Source organism: Glycine soja, chromosome 4 (assembly GCF_004193775.1).
Source record: "Glycine soja cultivar W05 chromosome 4, ASM419377v2, whole genome shotgun sequence".
NCBI classification, from domain to species: Eukaryota; Viridiplantae; Streptophyta; class Magnoliopsida; order Fabales; family Fabaceae; genus Glycine; species Glycine soja.
Genome location: NC_041005.1, coordinates 25289059 through 25309459, shown reverse-complemented (window position 1 = coordinate 25309459; position 20401 = coordinate 25289059). Strand labels below are relative to the sequence as shown.

Here is a 20401-nt window from a genome sequence, read left to right as displayed (position 1 = left end):
ATCTAGTGTCACCCCAATGGTTTATATTTGACATGTGTCATTTTGCGGATTCGCCCTGTTGCTGCCGCTACACCATGCTTAAGAGACCCGTCAAACGGATTCGTCCACATGTTGGAGATCTCCATGGAGTTAAGTCTACATATATGGCATGACTATTATTGTAGAAGTATATGCTTTATAAACTTGTCTATTTTCTTTATTGAATATTAAGGTTTCATATTTTAGATGTATGAGTTATTAAGTGTAGGTTTTCATAATTTTATGAGCTTACCCACTACAAGAAAATAGGATTTTAACATCGATTATTAAGGACTTGCAACATCGATTATCAAGCGATGTTGAAAGTACCAATGTTGAAAGTAATATCGTTAACATCGGTTTTCCAAAACCGATGTTGAGATTAAAATGACAACATTCGTTTTTCAAAAAATTGAAGTTATATAGTAAGAATTATAAAAAAAAAATGTCAAATATCTTCATATTAACATCGGTTTTTACAAAAACTGGTGTTAACTTATACATATAATATCGGTTTTTGCAAAAACCAATGTTGTATTTGTATATTAACATCGGTTTTTGTAAAAACGATTTTGGTTGTCATCCAACAACATCGGTTTTTACTAAAAATCGATGTTGTTTTCTGATAACCAACATCGGCTTGTGGTAAAAATTGATGTTGTATGTTCAACAATAACATCGATTTTCTAGAAACTGATGTTGTGAGAGCATGTTAACATCGGTTTTTGAGAAAACTGATGTTGTTTCTAAACATCAACATCGGTTTTTAGTAAAAATCGTTGTTGTTTTTTTAGATTTTTTCAATGTTTTTACTATTTTTTTAGTTACCCCAAATTAACCTGCAAATTTGAAAGCAAAACCACAACAGATAATTTTTAGTCTGTTTTTAAACAATTTTTAGCAGAAATTCCTTAAAAATTGAATATTTACTATGAATTAAAAAAATATTTAATGTGCATATAACATGAATTGTAAAAAATGTAAATAAGTACACTACAATTGCAAAACTACTTAAACACTAATTGTTTCATTTTTAACTTTTAAATAGTAGCTTGCCTGTTGGATGCGAAGCGCCTCCAATCTCTTTGGTTTCAATGGTCTAACATCATAGAAATATGGCATGATATAATAAAACATAAGTTAATAATATATAATACCCATTATAACAAAATGAAATACATTTGAATTAAACAATTACCATTTTCCAATTATTCTTGAAACTTCCTAAGATTATAGTTGACATCCGGTGCATGATGTAATACTCGCATGCAGTACTTCCTTTTTTTCTATTACACTAAATACATTATGAAATTTAGATATTCAATGTTAATTTCAAATTAGTCTACACAGTATTAAAATATAACTAGAAGCATTGTTTAAATGGCTTACTTTAACAACAATCCACCTAGCAGTAGCCTTGGATTTACTTTGTGGAGTATCGTCAAATCCTTTCAAAGCATTGTTCAATACAAACATGGATGTGAATTGCACAATTAAAATATTGATGTTCCCAACTAATGCTAATGTAAATGTATTGAAAAATATAACTGACCTGATAATAATTCCTTTCAGGAAGTCTAGCCTATTATGCAACGAACAAAACCAGATGACAACATTTTCCTTTGTGCTGACATGAGTAGCTGAACGACCATCCACAGGCTCAGGAGGTAGTGCGAGTACCTGAGATTGCATCTACGATTGAAATTGGGATTGCATCTGGCTAAAGGACAACATTACTTGTCGAGTCACTTTTTCTGTGATCGACTCCTCCAGCTGGTCCCTGATTTTTTGCGTCAACTGCTCCATGTCTTTCGGAGCCATGGACGAAGATGTGTGGGAGGTCCTTGGAGTCGGTCCAAAGTATTGTTTGATCGTGACATTGGCTCCAGCAGCACGCACACGACCAGGGTGTTCTGGTCGGCCAATGACAATAATCAGTACATCTTAACGTCCATGGGCGACAAAGGAATCCTGTGAGGCCTGTTCCTCCATGGAATCCTATAAGGAACACATTTATTTGTTTACTCAATCAAACAATAAACATAAATAATTGCAATTGACAATTGAAAGTGACTTCCAATCTTGTTAGCAATTTCCTTTGCCGCCTCAAACATCATTTGGTCAGTTTTCTTGGTGTAAGTCATTTTCCACTTCACGTGTCGTCTGATGGAAGATGACACATTGGTTACTTCCTAACCTGTATTTTTTATTTCCATATATCATTAAATTCTATTGACAATTGCCTTTATGAAATGCAAAAAATTTACATCTTTTTTCAGAATAAATTAATAAAGTATTTTTGAATCTTTCTATAAACATTGTTAAATGGACTTGCACTGATAGTCAATTAACACAAATGGACACAAATTGAAAGGAGGATTGCGGATTGGTGACAGAAAATTAAGCTAAAGATGAAAATTGGCTACTAAATTTAATTAAGTGCTAATCACAATATTGTTAACTTAATGACTTGCTGATATTAATTTATGACATCTAGAAATAATTTAGTACAACTCAATTTTTTTAAAACACTAGAAAAGCTTCCTTGATTGTGCATTTTGAAATTGAATTTAAATAATATTATTTTAATCAACGACGTTTAAGCTAATTAAATTTTTGAAGGATCTTTGTTATAACTAATGACGACTAACTATCATTATTCTTGCTATTTTCTTGACTTTTATCTTTCACTTTTGTAGTATAATCTTATATTATCAAATCATAAGTCTAGATAAAATTCGATGGAATTTTCAATTGAAACTCCTAAAAAAAATAACATTTATTTAATTATGTTTTACGAGAATAAATTTAATTTTCACTGGAAATATGTGTAAATATGTGTGTGTACATACATAAAATACTCTCCTATTACTAAAACTCCTATTACTAAATTGATTAAGAGGACATGAATTTTCCTTATTATATCTAAATGTTAGTTTGTAGGAAAATTTGATATATTATGTGTTTCTAAATTCAAATATCCTTTTAAAAAATGTTTTGGGATTTTCTAAAGGATCTATTCCTTTTTATTATCTTGGTTTGCCCCTCTTTTAAGCTCCTGGAAGGGTTCTTTACTCTTCTTTATGGGAAGAGTACGATTGATTAAAACAGTTGTGTGGAGTAGGTTGTTATATAGTTTTCACATTTACTCTTGGCCTATAGCTACATTGAAGATGCTTGATATGTGGCTTCAAAATTTCATTTGTATTGGTGATATTGATGAGAGAAAATTATTCACAGTATCCTGAAAAAAAAAAAGGTGATCTCCTTTAGAGATGGGTGGCCTTTGAATTAGATCACTAAAGTTAATCAATAATGTTGCAATTATGAAGCTAATTTGGTCTTTAGCCACTTCAGATGAGCCTTGGGCTTTTTGTGCTATTCTAGATTTCTTAAGGTTGGTACTCCTGGGGAATCCTATATCTTCTCTTCTATTTGGACAGGGATCAAGGATTTTTTTTGGATTGTTATGGAACATTCGGTTTGGTTAGTTGGAGATCTTATTAACATCTCCTTCTGGCTAGATAATTGGCTTGATGAACCGACAACAATCACTCAAAATATTCTAGAGTTGACTCGAAACTCATTCCAGCCCATGGTGAAGGGTTTAAATAGGAATAAATGTTGGGTGCTTCCTCAAGAGTTCACACTATCTTTTCCTAGCTAGCGGAAGACATTAAATTTTTTATTATTCCTTTAGAGGAGATCATAGATAAACCCATTTGGATCCCCTCAAATTTAGGAAACATGACTTTTAAAGGAGTGTTTTCTTTCTTCCAAACTAACTTGCAGTCATTATCTTGGCATAAGATCTTACGTAAAAAAGGAATCTCACCATCAAAATCCTTTTTGTTTTGGAGATGGATTCATGATTGTTCATCTACGGATGATAATTTGAACGTAGGGTTTTTTTTTTCTTTTGCCTCTATTTGTTATCACTGTGGAGCTATTGTTGATAATGCAAAACAACTATTTCAGGAATGTCCCTTAGCAATGAAGCTTTGGAACTAGCTTAGTCACTTATTGCAATGTAGCAAGTCTTTTTCTTCTGCTATGGACCTGTTTCATACTTGCTGCAATTCAATTAGCTCATAGGTCAAGGATGTGCACGTTTCTTTAGTTGTACACATCATTTAGCTTATTTGGTATAATAGGAACCAAGCTAGGTGTGAAAGTGGCCCTTTTCAGTATGAGCACATTGTCCACAAAGTTATCTCAAAAGGGATGGATTAAGTGCAACATTGATGGTGCAAAAAATAGTTGTCTGGGGCCTTCAGCTAGTGGGGGAATTTTTCGTAATTCTAGGGGTGCTTTTTTGGGTTTTTTCTCGCACTCTTTTGGATATTTCAATTGCTTTTCATGCTGATTTGCAAGTTGCATTTTTAGCTATTGAAATAGCACAAGGCAAAGGTCCGGATCAATTATGGTTGAAAGGTGACTCATTGTCATTGGCACAAGTTTTCAAATCTCATCTCCTGGTGCCGTGGAGGTTTCAAAATAGATGGATTAATTGTTTGTCATATACTAAGTGAATCTCTTTCCATAACTCCCATATTTGTGTGAACGAAATTATTGTACGAATAGATAGCGAATCGTGGTTTACATGCACAAGGTATCATATGGTGGGATATAGTCCAAAGCTTTTATTGCTGATACTTCTGTTCAAGATAAGTTGAATATGCCTAATTATAGGTTTTGCTATTTTTTTTTATTTGCATGGATTTGGTTTTATGTCCTCCTATGTTTGTTGTTATTTCCTTTTTTGATGAACAAATTTGGTTTGCGGGCATATGATTGATTGCCCCTATGGTGCCGACATAATTGGAATGATAGGGTTTTATCATGATGCTTTTGCAATCCTTTGCTTAAAAAAATATCCTCTTTTAAATTGATTTTTGAATATGATAATAAAATTATGTATCTATATTCTTTTAATATATCGTCATTGTCATCATCTTTATTATGCTCCTAATGACCTATAATGTTGATCTTTTCTTGTTAAAAAGTAAGAGAAAATGTTCAAGCATATAACCAAATGTATGACAAAATTATAATTATAAGTATAAAAGGACAACTAATTAAAAAATATATGTTATTTAGAAATACCTAAAGAATTAGTTTGTGGGTTCAATTTGAAATGTGTTCATAAAAAAAGCATGTTTAGAGCAAAATGCATAATACTCCTTTAAACAATCGGACATTTGAATATCAATTGAAAGGAAAAAAATTATGTCATCTCTATTGTCTTTTGTTCATTCCTCTTGTATGCACCATACGATGGAATATAAAAAAGAAAAGAAAAAGAACTCCGTATTGAGATATGGACAAAAGGAGTGTTGATGTTTATGTTGTCATGAACCAACTATCACAAAATAAAATAAAGCACTAAGTGAAGGGACATGAATAATTTAAAATTACATTTTTAATATCATTGTGGTAGTTCCTCTGCCAAATAGATGTAGAAATGTCCCATAGCTCCAGTACGAAACTCATTTTTATATCTAGATTCTAGAGTCAAAATTTCACCATCATGAATCTTGATTGAACCCGGTTGTGGATAACAAACAGACATTCCAATGAGATAACCTTTCTCATTTCCAGCCTCTTTTCCTGTTCCATATTTTGGTGTTGATGTACATAAAGTCCTTCCATCCTAAATGGTAGGAGAACATAAATTTTAGAGTTGAAGATGCATTGTTATATATGACCTTTTACAATGATATGGAATTAGAAAATTTATTGAATAAAAAGTCATTCACAAAAAGTTTCACAAAATTAATACGTAACTAATAACAAATGGTTTATAAGAATGGCGAAAAATACTGTTCATCACCTGTCCATATAAAGTTGCATTTACAACACCTGAATGCATATGAGCAGTGCCATAAATTAGATAACCTCCATTTTCCATTGGGATGTTTGCTTTTTGGACATGAGGAGAATCACCACCACCACCAGCTGGAATGGTATACTCTGCCTGCAAGGAATTAAGATTTACTTTTGTTCACTCACTCTAATAAGATTGAAAAGTATATTGTTTATCATAAAGTACTGTCTTGAAAAACTTATCTACCAGACAATCATGAAGTATTTTGGAACCATTTGACCTCACTTTGTCGGTGGAATCAAGTATGTAAACCTTAACTGGTATTTGGTATATGTTCCAATCAACCCAACTAATTTTGTATCTTAAGGAAACCATTCTCCTTGAACCTTGAAAACCCTCTATTTGCTTGCATTGTAAGTTGTCCTGACAACAAAAGAGACCTCCTTTATAATTTGTAGTCAATCTTTGGTTATGTATATCCCTTGTGACATTATAAAAGTCCTTCGGGAGATTCATATGGTCACATCTACATTGAGTGCAAGCTTTCTTATCTTGTGCACCACGTGTATCAATGACCATGATGTTGAGCAACCATTTCTCCTCATATCCATTTTTAATTTTTGTGGGGTTACCTTGTTCTATAGCAAAAGGATCGGGAATTTTTGAGGTTGTTCCTCGTGATTCTACTCCAAATCCCCAATAATGTGGAAGAATGCCACCATTACATGTGCCTTCGTTTCTTTGGAAAAAAGCATCCTCAGGACGACGAAGCTTAGGATTAGGTGACATGGTAATATTTTGGTGGTACTTTATTGCAAACCAATGATGAAGGTATGTTTCATACGAAGGTATAGAGTTCCCTTCTTGGTCAACTAGTTCCGCATCAAAACTCTTAATTCCAACATGACCTCTTGGAAACTTTATATTCTCAAATGTTTTTGTTGCAATTGATCCTGGTCCCATTTCAAAACTCCCAGTTACAAAAATAGCTGTCTTGATATGATTTTCAGGCTTTTGATATAGTGAATATGATGTACTTGGTAGCAACAATAGTATTGAGAATGAAAGTATCATTGCATTAGAGATAAACTCCATGTTAACCTGAACATAAACAAGTAGTGTCACAAAATTAGTAATGAATTGTCTATGATGTTATTCTTTTAAGGTAAGCTCAATTACATATAATTCAAACACATGATTAAAAGATTAGGTAGATTGATAAGTAAGTATGAAAAAAAAGTATATTGCTTACCATATGAGAAGAAGACAAAGGATTGATCATGATGAAGATGTGGTCTTTGTTGAAAATTAAAGCAATTGTTTAGATAAATTGGTGTACATACGATGGTCTTGTATGGTGCTTTTATAATAGAAGATTTTGTAGCAATATAACTGGCACAACTAAATGTAGATTTAATACACACGTAAAATGTTTATTTCCATTTGTCGCTAAAGCATGTGTTTGCAATCTACAGGTAATGATTTGAACAAAATTTGTTAATAATTGTTAGTGACTTTTATGAAACTACAAATCATTAAGCAACTGTTTAGATCTATTTATGGGTACAATAATTGGTGCCAATTGATACTTTATGTAAGAATTAGTTTCTATAATAATTTTAATCCCTCTTCATGGTAAACTTTTGTTTTAGTTTTTTGTTTCTTTTAATTATAAATCCAAAGGTGGGGGAATGTGTATACATTACTTATTAACCAACAAATTAAACTCCTTTAAAGCACCAAATTAGTTATCTCACAATATTATGCAGTGTCTTTAATACACATCTAACATTGAAAAATATTTTATTCATTAAAATTTTCACTAACATATCTACTTGTAAGAATACATAATTTGGAAAATGAGATTCTCACTCTCCCCATTTTCTCTATTAGATATTCTCAATATTTCAGCTCTTTTTCTTTTCAATATCTTTTTCTCTAAATTAAATTTCAATATTAAATTTTCAATAATTACAAGTAATCTTATATTGCAATTTAAATCCCAAACTTAACCCATATAATTAAATATGTTTATTGCAATTTTCTGATTACAATATAATTATATTAGAAAATATTTACTTATTTTAAATTTTAATTATACATAAATAAGCATTTATGTTATATAATATTGGAGCTAGATTCCTAATTTTGAATTAAACAATAACCCTAATTTAGTTAATTTGAAATTTCAAAATATGTTTATTAAATAACAATAAAAATTTACTAAAATAATTTATAATATATTTTTACCATGAGCACTTAGATTTTTGTGATAGAAAATTGTGACATCCTTTAACATGAAAATTTTTGTGTGTTATTATTGATAATAGTATAATTAATCTCACCGTTTCAAAATAGTAGTCTTTTTAGGTTCATTTTTTCAAAATAGTAATTCTTTTGACTTTATATAGCTATTTTTTTATAATACTCTTATATCTAGTTAAGAAGATTAATAAATACTTGCCTTAAAAAAAACACATTTGTCATAAAAATATGTTGGTCGAGGCCTAAAGGATAGAATATATTTGTTATTGGTAGATAGTGGCACAATTAATGCCAATAGTAGTTGAAAAACTAAGGATATTTTTGTCTAAATTTTTATAATTGAATGTTTTCTAATATGTATGCATGACTTGAAAAGACTATTATTTTAAAATAGAGGGAGTGTATATTATATTATATAAAGTATATTTCTAAAAAATAATTATGTATTTGATGATACAATTTCTAAACTTAATGAAAATATTTTTTCCAACGAATATTATAGTCCCTTCATCCCCTTTTTTAAGAGATTATTTAGATATTTCCTTATTCATTTTCATATGACTCTGTTCTAATTGGTCGTTGCATGAATTATATTTTATCAAAATAACCTTAATTATTTTAGTGCATGTATCATAAATGCTACCGATTGTCTCTTTCTCTCTCTTATGATTGAAAAAAGAAAGAGTTTAATTATAAGAATTAAAAGATCACTACTAATATTCTCTCTCCATATACATTAATTATTTAAGGGTTTCTTAAAAATAATATTACAATTACAAACAAATTTATTGCTTAAATTAAATTAACCAACTTTCTTAAAATGCATAAAATAATTAATGTTTTATAATTAGTATGATTACCCGTATAATGTAACATTGTGATTTTTCTAATTCATGATAAAGTGATTCAAAATAATTATAAGAGTTAGTATAATTTAATTTCAAAGAATAATTAATAAATATGTGAAATTTTTGTGTGTAAGATTCAATAGAAAATTTTATTAGAAACAAAATTGAGTTATACACTACCAGTTTAAGGATACACAACAGTGAGAACAATTAAAAAGAAAAAAATTGATTAGCACTTGTTTTACGGTCAAAGAAAAACCACAGAAAATGTGGCATTTGCTACACTCAATTTCATTCACTTGATTTTATAATAAATGTGTTACAAGAGGTGTGCTATGCAAATAGATGTAATAAAAATATTATAACTTTATTGCTAAGAGACAAAAATTAGATGGTGCAATAAAAGAGATGCCACCATGCAACATGTGTACAATTGTTGGATGCAGTCATGATAGTCCATGTGCAATGTGGAGCAACTTGCAAGGGAGGTACAGGTGTAAATGTTTTAGGCAATGATAGATTTCTTATGTAGAAGTAAACTATAAATACGTATATATATATATATATATATATATATATATATATATATATCTGAAGCAAACCACATCTTCTTACTTATTCTTCTATTATTCTATTATGTACGGTGAAGTCCACAGTACCTCTTCTCCTTCATATTTCTTCTTCTTTCACTTCTCAAAATACATACACTTCCAATTTCATAATTATAAGTTCAAGGAGTATTCCAAAGCTAAAAGCATGTAATTCTTTTCTTCGCTTGATCTATACTATTGGTAAGTTATTCTTATTCTTTCTCTTCCCTTTCCCTTATATAATCTGGACATTTTCCTTTCTCCTAACCATTTCTATTTTCTATGTTGTTCATGGGAATGGTTTGTTGCTAAATTAATGATGATTTATTCAAGACCCTATCCAAAGTGATAAATTTCTTCACCTATCACTCATCTAAACCTCTATCTTTTAGCATCTCTTTGAGGTAAGGGAGCTAACTCTTTGTTTGTCTCCTTTACATTGGTTGCTTAGTGTAAATAGGAAAATATTGAGTGTTGTTGTTTTGGTGATAGAAGATATGATCTTAATATGTTTTCGCAAGGAAAAAGAGAAAAAGAAAATGCATACTGGAGTTGGTGAGATCATTATGCGCATAGGGAAAAAAAATTAGCGTGAAGTTTGGATCTTATGATACCCGAAATGGAAGCTAAGCTATATAAGTCTATACATGCTTATTGTTTTTACATGTTAAAGTAGAAAGATTATTATAGATATATATTATGCCTATTCTTGCAAAGTTATAAAGTACCAACCGTGAATCATTTGAGATTTTGATATCATTGTATGAGTAGAATTGTGAGCCATATAGGCACTGTTTGAGTCCTATTGAATGGGTTCAAAACAGATAACGAAGTTAGAAGGGATAAAATACTTAACTTTCCATAGGTAGATAAAGAAAAAGAATTTAAACTAAGAACTCACGTTTAGATATTATGATAAAGAAAAAGAATTTAAACTGAGAACTTAAGTTTAGATATTAAGGTAATTATTTGAATGAGTTATAAACGGTATAAAAATAATAATAAATAAATAAATTGTCTAAAAACCTATTCTTAAAGAGTGTGGAACCGTTACACAACATCACTCTACCTTAGGCACTATAAGAAGAAAAAGTAAAAGAAAACTGAATTTTTTTCTCTCTAAATAGAATGATGATAATTACCATTAAATAATAAGTTTAACGATTGGAAAAACAGGAATCATGCTCAAAATAGATAGACATATTGTTTAAAGTTTAAAACGTTTCCTTTTATGATAGCTCTTTTTTAGTGACTATATAGGAAAAAGGAGAACTTTGTAAGTAAGAATAGTCCTAATAAAATCTAGAGAAAGTGACCGGATATGTTCTAGGAAAAAAAGGAAAAGAAATTATTATTCACAAATATGTGAATTATGTATTTAAAATATTCTAGAATAGTCTACAATAGGCTTTAAAAAAATGGCGAAGTAAATTATTTTAATTATCATTTTTAAGTTTCATTTTAATGGAATTTTCTAATATTTATTTAATAAATCAATTAGTAGATTATTTGACATTTTAAATTCTTAAGCAACATAGATAATATAATAATTTTAGGATTTAATATCCTTGATGAATAAGATAATAATTAGTAGCTGTCTCTTAGACAAAAACATATTAGCATATATTGTTCAACATTTTTAGTAGTGTAAAAAATGTGAGACAAATAGTTATTGAAAAATCCTAAAGGATTTTTGTTATTCAAGGCCTTGAGAATAAGGTGATAATTTTGCTTAGTATTATGTGGAGAGGCCCAACCCATGAGAGGTGGCTTGCATACCTTTGAATATGTCTAATCCACATAAGGGAAATCTAAGCAATGGAGTTAAATATATTATTGAGTAGCATGTGTGAGTTGTCGAGGAACGCCTACAAAGCGTTGGGAAGGCTAGTGGTGGTACCATTGGTATCCTTGAGGATATACAGATGTGTGAATCCACATGAAGCCGGAGCCGTTACAAACTCCATGCTGTGGTGGTGATCCCCACACACATATTTCCTAACGAAGCCCCAATTGCTCTGAGATCATATCTAGTGTCACCCCAATGGTTTATATTTGACATGTGTCATTTTGCGGATTCGCCCTGTTGCTGCCGCTACACCATGCTTAAGAGACACGTCAAACGGATTCGTCCACATGTTGGAGATCTCCATGGAGTTAAGTCTACATATATGGCATGACTATTATTGTAGAAGTATATGCTTTATAAACTTGTCTATTTTCTTTATTGAATATTAAGGTTTCATATTTTAGATGTATGAGTTATTAAGTGTAGGTTTTCATAATTTTATGAGCTTACCCACTACAAGAAAATAGGATTTTAACATCGATTATTAAGGACTTGCAACATCGATTATCAAGCGATGTTGAAAGTACCAATGTTGAAAGTAATATCGTTAACATCGGTTTTCCAAAACCGATGTTGAGATAAAAATGACAACATTCGTTTTTCAAAAAATTGAAGTTATATAGTAAGAATTATAAAAAAAAAATGTCAAATATCTTCATATTAACATCGGTTTTTACAAAAACTGGTGTTAACTTATACATATAATATCGGTTTTTGCAAAAACCAATGTTGTATTTGTATATTAACATCGGTTTTTGTAAAAACGATTTTGGTTGTCATCCAACAACATCGGTTTTTACTAAAAATCGATGTTGTTTTCTGATAACCAACATCGGCTTGTGGTAAAAATTGATGTTGTATGTTCAACAATAACATCGATTTTCTAGAAACTGATGTTGTGAGAGCATGTTAACATCGGTTTTTGAGAAAACTGATGTTGTTTCTAAACATCAACATCGGTTTTTAGTAAAAATCGTTGTTGTTTTTTTAGATTTTTTCAATGTTTTTACTATTTTTTTAGTTACCCCAAATTAACCTGCAAATTTGAAAGCAAAACCACAACAGATAATTTTTAGTCTGTTTTTAAACAATTTTTAGCAGAAATTCCTTAAAAATTGAATATTTACTATGAATTAAAAAAATATTTAATGTGCATATAACATGAATTGTAAAAAATGTAAATAAGTACACTACAATTGCAAAACTACTTAAACACTAATTGTTTCATTTTTAACTTTTAAATAGTAGCTTGCCTGTTGGATGCGAAGCGCCTCCAATCTCTTTGGTTTCAATGGTCTAACATCATAGAAATATGGCATGATATAATAAAACATAAGTTAATAATATATAATACCCATTATAACAAAATGAAATACATTTGAATTAAACAATTACCATTTTCCAATTATTCTTGAAACTTCCTAAGATTATAGTTGACATCCGGTGCATGATGTAATACTCGCATGCAGTACTTCCTTTTTTTCTATTACACTAAATACATTATGAAATTTAGATATTCAATGTTAATTTCAAATTAGTCTACACAGTATTAAAATATAACTAGAAGCATTGTTTAAATGGCTTACTTTAACAACAATCCACCTAGCAGTAGCCTTGGATTTACTTTGTGGAGTATCGTCAAATCCTTTCAAAGCATTGTTCAATACAAACATGGATGTGAATTGCACAATTAAAATATTGATGTTCCCAACTAATGCTAATGTAAATGTATTGAAAAATATAACTGACCTGATAATAATTCCTTTCAGGAAGTCTAGCCTATTATGCAACGAACAAAACCAGATGACAACATTTTCCTTTGTGCTGACATGAGTAGCTGAACGACCATCCACAGGCTCAGGAGGTAGTGCGAGTACCTGAGATTGCATCTACGATTGAAATTGGGATTGCATCTGGCTAAAGGACAACATTACTTGTCGAGTCACTTTTTCTGTGATCGACTCCTCCAGCTGGTCCCTGATTTTTTGCGTCAACTGCTCCATGTCTTTCGGAGCCATGGACGAAGATGTGTGGGAGGTCCTTGGAGTCGGTCCAAAGTATTGTTTGATCGTGACATTGGCTCCAGCAGCACGCACACGACCAGGGTGTTCTGGTCGGCCAATGACAATAATCAGTACATCTTAACGTCCATGGGCGACAAAGGAATCCTGTGAGGCCTGTTCCTCCATGGAATCCTATAAGGAACACATTTATTTGTTTACTCAATCAAACAATAAACATAAATAATTGCAATTGACAATTGAAAGTGACTTCCAATCTTGTTAGCAATTTCCTTTGCCGCCTCAAACATCATTTGGTCAGTTTTCTTGGTGTAAGTCATTTTCCACTTCACGTGTCGTCTGATGGAAGATGACACATTGGTTACTTCCTAACCTGTATTTTTTATTTCCATATATCATTAAATTCTATTGACAATTGCCTTTATGAAATGCAAAAAATTTACATCTTTTTTCAGAATAAATTAATAAAGTATTTTTGAATCTTTCTATAAACATTGTTAAATGGACTTGCACTGATAGTCAATTAACACAAATGGACACAAATTGAAAGGAGGATTGCGGATTGGTGACAGAAAATTAAGCTAAAGATGAAAATTGGCTACTAAATTTAATTAAGTGCTAATCACAATATTGTTAACTTAATGACTTGCTGATATTAATTTATGACATCTAGAAATAATTTAGTACAACTCAATTTTTTTAAAACACTAGAAAAGCTTCCTTGATTGTGCATTTTGAAATTGAATTTAAATAATATTATTTTAATCAACGACGTTTAAACTAATTAAATTTTTGAAGGATCTTTGTTATAACTAATGACGACTAACTATCATTATTCTTGCTATTTTCTTGACTTTTATCTTTCACTTTTGTAGTATAATCTTATATTATCAAATCATAAGTCTAGATAAAATTCGATGGAATTTTCAATTGAAACTCCTAAAAAAAATAACATTTATTTAATTATGTTTTACGAGAATAAATTTAATTTTCACTGGAAATATGTGTAAATATGTGTGTGTACATACATAAAATACTCTCCTATTACTAAAACTCCTATTACTAAATTGATTAAGAGGACATGAATTTTCCTTATTATATCTAAATGTTAGTTTGTAGGAAAATTTGATATATTATGTGTTTCTAAATTCAAATATCCTTTTAAAAAATGTTTTGGGATTTTCTAAAGGATCTATTCCTTTTTATTATCTTGGTTTGCCCCTATTTTAAGCTCCTGGAAGGGTTCTTTACTCTTCTTTATGGGAAGAGTACGATTGATTAAAACAGTTGTGTGGAGTAGGTTGTTATATAGTTTTCACATTTACTCTTGGCCTATAGCTACATTGAAGATGCTTGATATGTGGCTTCAAAATTTCATTTGTATTGGTGATATTGATGAGAGAAAATTATTCACAGTATCCTGAAAAAAAAAGGTGATCTCCTTTAGAGATGGGTGGCCTTTGAATTAGATCACTAAAGTTAATCAATAATGTTGCAATTATGAAGCTAATTTGGTCTTTAGCCACTTCAGATGAGCCTTGGGCTTTTTGTGCTATTCTAGATTTCTTAAGGTTGGTACTCCTGGGGAATCCTATATCTTCTCTTCTATTTGGACAGGGATCAAGGATTTTTTTTGGATTGTTATGGAACATTCGGTTTGGTTAGTTGGAGATCTTATTAACATCTCCTTCTGGCTAGATAATTGGCTTGATGAACCGACAACAATCACTCAAAATATTCTAGAGTTGACTCGAAACTCATTCCAGCCCATGGTGAAGGGTTTAAATAGGAATAAATGTTGGGTGCTTCCTCAAGAGTTCACACTATCTTTTCCTAGCTAGCGGAAGACATTAAATTTTTTATTATTCCTTTAGAGGAGATCATAGATAAACCCATTTGGATCCCCTCAAATTTAGGAAACATGACTTTTAAAGGAGTGTTTTCTTTCTTCCAAACTAACTTGCAGTCATTATCTTGGCATAAGATCTTACGTAAAAAAGGAATCTCACCATCAAAATCCTTTTTGTTTTGGAGATGGATTCATGATTGTTCATCTACGGATGATAATTTGAACGTAGGGTTTTTTTTTCTTTTGCCTCTATTTGTTATCACTGTGGAGCTATTGTTGATAATGCAAAACAACTATTTCAGGAATGTCCCTTAGCAATGAAGCTTTGGAACTAGCTTAGTCACTTATTGCAATGTAGCAAGTCTTTTTCTTCTGCTATGGACCTGTTTCATACTTGCTGCAATTCAATTAGCTCATAGGTCAAGGATGTGCACGTTTCTTTAGTTGTACACATCATTTAGCTTATTTGGTATAATAGGAACCAAGCTAGGTGTGAAAGTGGCCCTTTTCAGTATGAGCACATTGTCCACAAAGTTATCTCAAAAGGGATGGATTAAGTGCAACATTGATGGTGCAAAAAATAGTTGTCTGGGGCCTTCAGCTAGTGGGGGAATTTTTCGTAATTCTAGGGGTGCTTTTTTGGGTTTTTTCTCGCACTCTTTTGGATATTTCAATTGCTTTTCATGCTGATTTGCAAGTTGCATTTTTAGCTATTGAAATAGCACAAGGCAAAGGTCCGGATCAATTATGGTTGAAAGGTGACTCATTGTCATTGGCACAAGTTTTCAAATCTCATCTCCTGGTGCCGTGGAGGTTTCAAAATAGATGGATTAATTGTTTGTCATATACTAAGTGAATCTCTTTCCATAACTCCCATATTTGTGTGAACGAAATTATTGTACGAATAGATAGCGAATCGTGGTTTACATGCACAAGGTATCATATGGTGGGATATAGTCCAAAGCTTTTATTGCTGATACTTCTGTTCAAGATAAGTTGAATATGCCTAATTATAGGTTTTGCTATTTTTTTTTATTTGCATGGATTTGGTTTTATGTCCTCCTATGTTTGTTGTTATTTCCTTTTTTGATGAACAAATTTGGTTTGCGGGCATATGATTGATTGCCCCTATGGTGCCGACATAATTGGAATGATAGGGTTTTATCATGATGCTTTTGCAATCCTTTGCTTAAAAAAATATCCTCTTTTAAATTGATTTTTGAATATGATAATAAAATTATGTATCTATATTCTTTTAATATATCGTCATTGTCATCATCTTTATTATGCTCCTAATGACCTATAATGTTGATCTTTTCTTGTTAAAAAGTAAGAGAAAATGTTCAAGCATATAACCAAATGTATGACAAAATTATAATTATAAGTATAAAAGGACAACTAATTAAAAAATATATGTTATTTAGAAATACCTAAAGAATTAGTTTGTGGGTTCAATTTGAAATGTGTTCATAAAAAAAGCATGTTTAGAGCAAAATGCATAATACTCCTTTAAACAATCGGACATTTGAATATCAATTGAAAGGAAAAAAATTATGTCATCTCTATTGTCTTTTGTTCATTCCTCTTGTATGCACCATACGATGGAATATAAAAAAGAAAAGAAAAAGAACTCCGTATTGAGATATGGACAAAAGGAGTGTTGATGTTTATGTTGTCATGAACCAACTATCACAAAATAAAATAAAGCACTAAGTGAAGGGACATGAATAATTTAAAATTACATTTTTAATATCATTGTGGTGGTTCCTCTGCCAAATAGATGTAGAAATGTCCCATAGCTCCAGTACGAAACTCATTTTTATATCTAGATTCTAGAGTCAAAATTTCACCATCATGAATCTTGATTGAACCCGGTTGTGGATAACAAACAGACATTCCAATGAGATAACCTTTCTCATTTCCAGCCTCTTTTCCTGTTCCATATTTTGGTGTTGATGTACATAAAGTCCTTCCATCCTAAATGGTAGGAGAACATAAATTTTAGAGTTGAAGATGCATTGTTATATATGACCTTTTGCAATGATATGGAATTAGAAAATTTATTGAATAAAAAGTCATTCACAAAAAGTTTCACAAAATTAATACGTAACTAATAACAAATGGTTTATAAGAATGGCGAAAAATATTGTTCATCACCTGTCCATATAAAGTTGCATTTACAACACCTGAATGCATATGAGCAGTGCCATAAATTAGATAACCTCCATTTTCCATTGGGATGTTTGCTTTTTGGACATGAGGAGAATCACCACCACCACCAGCTGGAATGGTATACTCTGCCTGCAAGGAATTAAGATTTACTTTTGTTCACTCACTCTAATAAGATTGAAAAGTATATTGTTTTATCATAAAGTACTGTCTTGAAAAACTTATCTACCAGACAATCATGAAGTATTTTGGAACCATTTGACCTCACTTTGTCGGTGGAATCAAGTATGTAAACCTTAACTGGTATTTGGTATATGTTCCAATCAACCCAACTAATTTTGTATCTTAAGGAAACCATTCTCCTTGAACCTTGAAAACCCTCTATTTGCTTGCATTGTAAGTTGTCCTGACAACAAAAGAGACCTCCTTTATAATTTGTAGTCAATCTTTGGTTATGTATATCCCTTGTGACATTATAAAAGTCCTTCGGGAGATTCATATGGTCACATCTACATTGAGTGCAAGCTTTCTTATCTTGTGCACCACGTGTATCAATGACCATGATGTTGAGCAACCATTTCTCCTCATATCCATTTTTAATTTTTGTGGGGTTACCTTGTTCTATAGCAAAAGGATCGGGAATTTTTGAGGTTGTTCCTCGTGATTCTACTCCAAATCCCCAATAATGTGGAAGAATGCCACCATTACATGTGCCTTCGTTTCTTTGGAAAAAAGCATCCTCAGGACGACGAAGCTTAGGATTAGGTGACATGGTAATATTTTGGTGGTACTTTATTGCAAACCAATGATGAAGGTATGTTTCATACGAAGGTATAGAGTTCCCTTCTTGGTCAACTAGTTCCGCATCAAAACTCTTAATTCCAACATGACCTCTTGGAAACTTTATATTCTCAAATGTTTTTGTTGCAATTGATCCTGGTCCCATTTCAAAACTCCCAGTTACAAAAATAGCTGTCTTGATATGATTTTCAGGCTTTTGATATAGTGAATATGATGTACTTGGTAGCAACAATAGTATTGAGAATGAAAGTATCATTGCATTAGAGATAAACTCCATGTTAACCTGAACATAAACAAGTAGTGTCACAAAATTAGTAATGAATTGTCTATGATGTTATTCTTTTAAGGTAAGCTCAATTACATATAATTCAAACACATGATTAAAAGATTAGGTAGATTGATAAGTAAGTATGAAAAAAAAGTATATTGCTTACCATATGAGAAGAAGACAAAGGATTGATCATGATGAAGATGTGGTCTTTGTTGAAAATTAAAGCAATTATTTGGATAAATTGGTATACATACGATGGTCTTGTATGGTGCTTTTATAATAGAAGATTTTGTAGCAATATAACTGGCACAACTAAATGTAGATTTAATACACACGTAAAATGTTTATTTCCATTTGTCGCTAAAGCATGTGTTTGCAATCTACAGGTAATGATTTGAACAAAATTTGTTAATAATTGTTAGTGACTTTTATGAAACTACAAATCATTAAGCAACTGTTTAGATCTATTTATGGGTACAATATTTGGTGTCAATTGATACTTTATGTAAGAATTAGTTTATATAATAATTTCAATCCCTCTTCATGGTAAACTTTTGTTTTAGTTTTCTATTTCTTTTAATTATAAATCCAAAGGTGGGGGAATGTGTATACATTACTTATTAACCAACAAATTAAACTCCTTTAAAGCACGAAATTAGTTATCTCACAATATTATGCAGTGTCTTTTTAATGCCAAATAAAATTTTAAATACTTTTTGTTTTTATTATATGATTTACAAAATCAGCATGTTAGGCTTGTCTCTCTTAAAGAATGAAACAAAATAAATATGCTTCTTCATATGAATACAAGTTTGCTTCCAGGTTCAAATAAATATTATTGGTGATTACTTTTCTGTTTTTTTTTTTCAAAAGAAATAGAAAATACACATCTAACATTGAAAAATATTTTATTCATTAAAATTTTCACTAACATATCTACTTGTAAGAATACATAATTTGGAAAATGAGATTTTCACTCTCCCCATTTTCTCTATTAGATATTCTCAATATTTCAGCTCTTTTTCTTTTCAATATCTTTATCTCTAAATTGAATTTCAATATTAAATTTTCAATAATTACAAGTAATCTTATATTGCAATTTAAATCCCAAACTTAACCCATATAATTAAATATGTTTATTGCAATTTTCTGATTACAATATAACTTATATTAGAAAATATTTACTTATTTTAAATTTTAATTATACATAAATAAGCACTTATGTTATATAATATTGGAGCTAGATTCCTAATTTTGAATTAAACAATAACCCTAATTTAGTTAATTTGAAATTTCAAAATATGTTTATTAAATAACAATAAAATTTACTAAAATAATTTATAATATATTTTTACCATGAGCACTTAGATTTTTGTGATAGAAAATTGTGACATCCTTTAACATGAAAATTTTTGTGTGTTATTATTGATATTAGTATAATTAATCTCACTGTTTCAAAATAGTAGTCTTTTTAGGTTCATTTTTTCAAAATAGTAATTCTTTTGACTTTATATAGCTATTTTTTTTATAATACTCTTATATCTAGTTAAGAAGATTAATAAATACTTGCCTTAAAAAAAACACATTTGTCATAAAAATATGTTGGTCGAGGCCTAAAGGATAGAATATATTTGTTATTGGTAGATAGTGGCACAATTAATGCCAATAGTAGTTGAAAAACTAAGGATATTTTTGTCTAAATTTTTATAATTGAATGTTTTCTAATATGTATGCATGACTTGAAAAGACTATTATTTTAAAATAGAGGGAGTGTATATTATATTATATAAAGTATATTTCTAAAAAATAATTATGTATTTGATGATACAATTTCTAAACTTAATGAAAATATTTTTTCCAACAAATATTATAGTCCTTTCATCCCCTTTTTTA

At 30.4% G+C, this 20401-nt stretch overlaps 2 protein-coding genes across 2 annotated transcripts; both read right to left on the bottom strand.

Moving 5' to 3' along the window:
* Nucleotides 1-5260: 5260 nt before the first annotated feature.
* On the bottom strand, nucleotides 5261-7152 carry LOC114408149. Its single transcript, XM_028371248.1, has 4 exons — nucleotides 7098-7152; nucleotides 6092-6946; nucleotides 5852-5995; nucleotides 5261-5671 (listed from the first exon to the last, which is right to left on the bottom strand). Exons 1-4 carry the CDS (start codon nucleotides 7125-7127, stop codon nucleotides 5447-5449), a joined length of 1254 nt encoding a protein of 417 aa, XP_028227049.1. The 5' UTR covers nucleotides 7128-7152; the 3' UTR covers nucleotides 5261-5446.
* Nucleotides 7153-17019: 9867 nt separating this feature from the next.
* LOC114410690 lies at nucleotides 17020-18726 on the bottom strand. The gene is made up of 4 exons (XM_028374637.1): nucleotides 18672-18726; nucleotides 17666-18520; nucleotides 17425-17568; nucleotides 17020-17244 (listed from the first exon to the last, which is right to left on the bottom strand). The coding sequence occupies exons 1-4, from the start codon at nucleotides 18699-18701 to the stop codon at nucleotides 17020-17022; spliced, it is 1254 nt and encodes a 417-aa protein (XP_028230438.1). The 5' UTR covers nucleotides 18702-18726.
* Nucleotides 18727-20401: the final 1675 nt, after the last annotated feature.

Coding starts and splice junctions, on each gene's coding strand:
- LOC114408149 (XM_028371248.1), bottom strand. CDS start 7,127: ATGATCAATCCTTTGTCTTCTTCTCATATG. Junction 6,947..7,097: donor CTTTGTCTTCTTCTCATATG/GTAAGCAATATA, acceptor GTTTATGTTCAG/GTTAACATGGAGTTTATCTC. Junction 5,996..6,091: donor AAATACTTCATGATTGTCTG/GTAGATAAGTTT, acceptor AATTCCTTGCAG/GCAGAGTATACCATTCCAGC.
- LOC114410690 (XM_028374637.1), bottom strand. CDS start 18,701: ATGATCAATCCTTTGTCTTCTTCTCATATG. Junction 18,521..18,671: donor CTTTGTCTTCTTCTCATATG/GTAAGCAATATA, acceptor GTTTATGTTCAG/GTTAACATGGAGTTTATCTC. Junction 17,569..17,665: donor AAATACTTCATGATTGTCTG/GTAGATAAGTTT, acceptor AATTCCTTGCAG/GCAGAGTATACCATTCCAGC.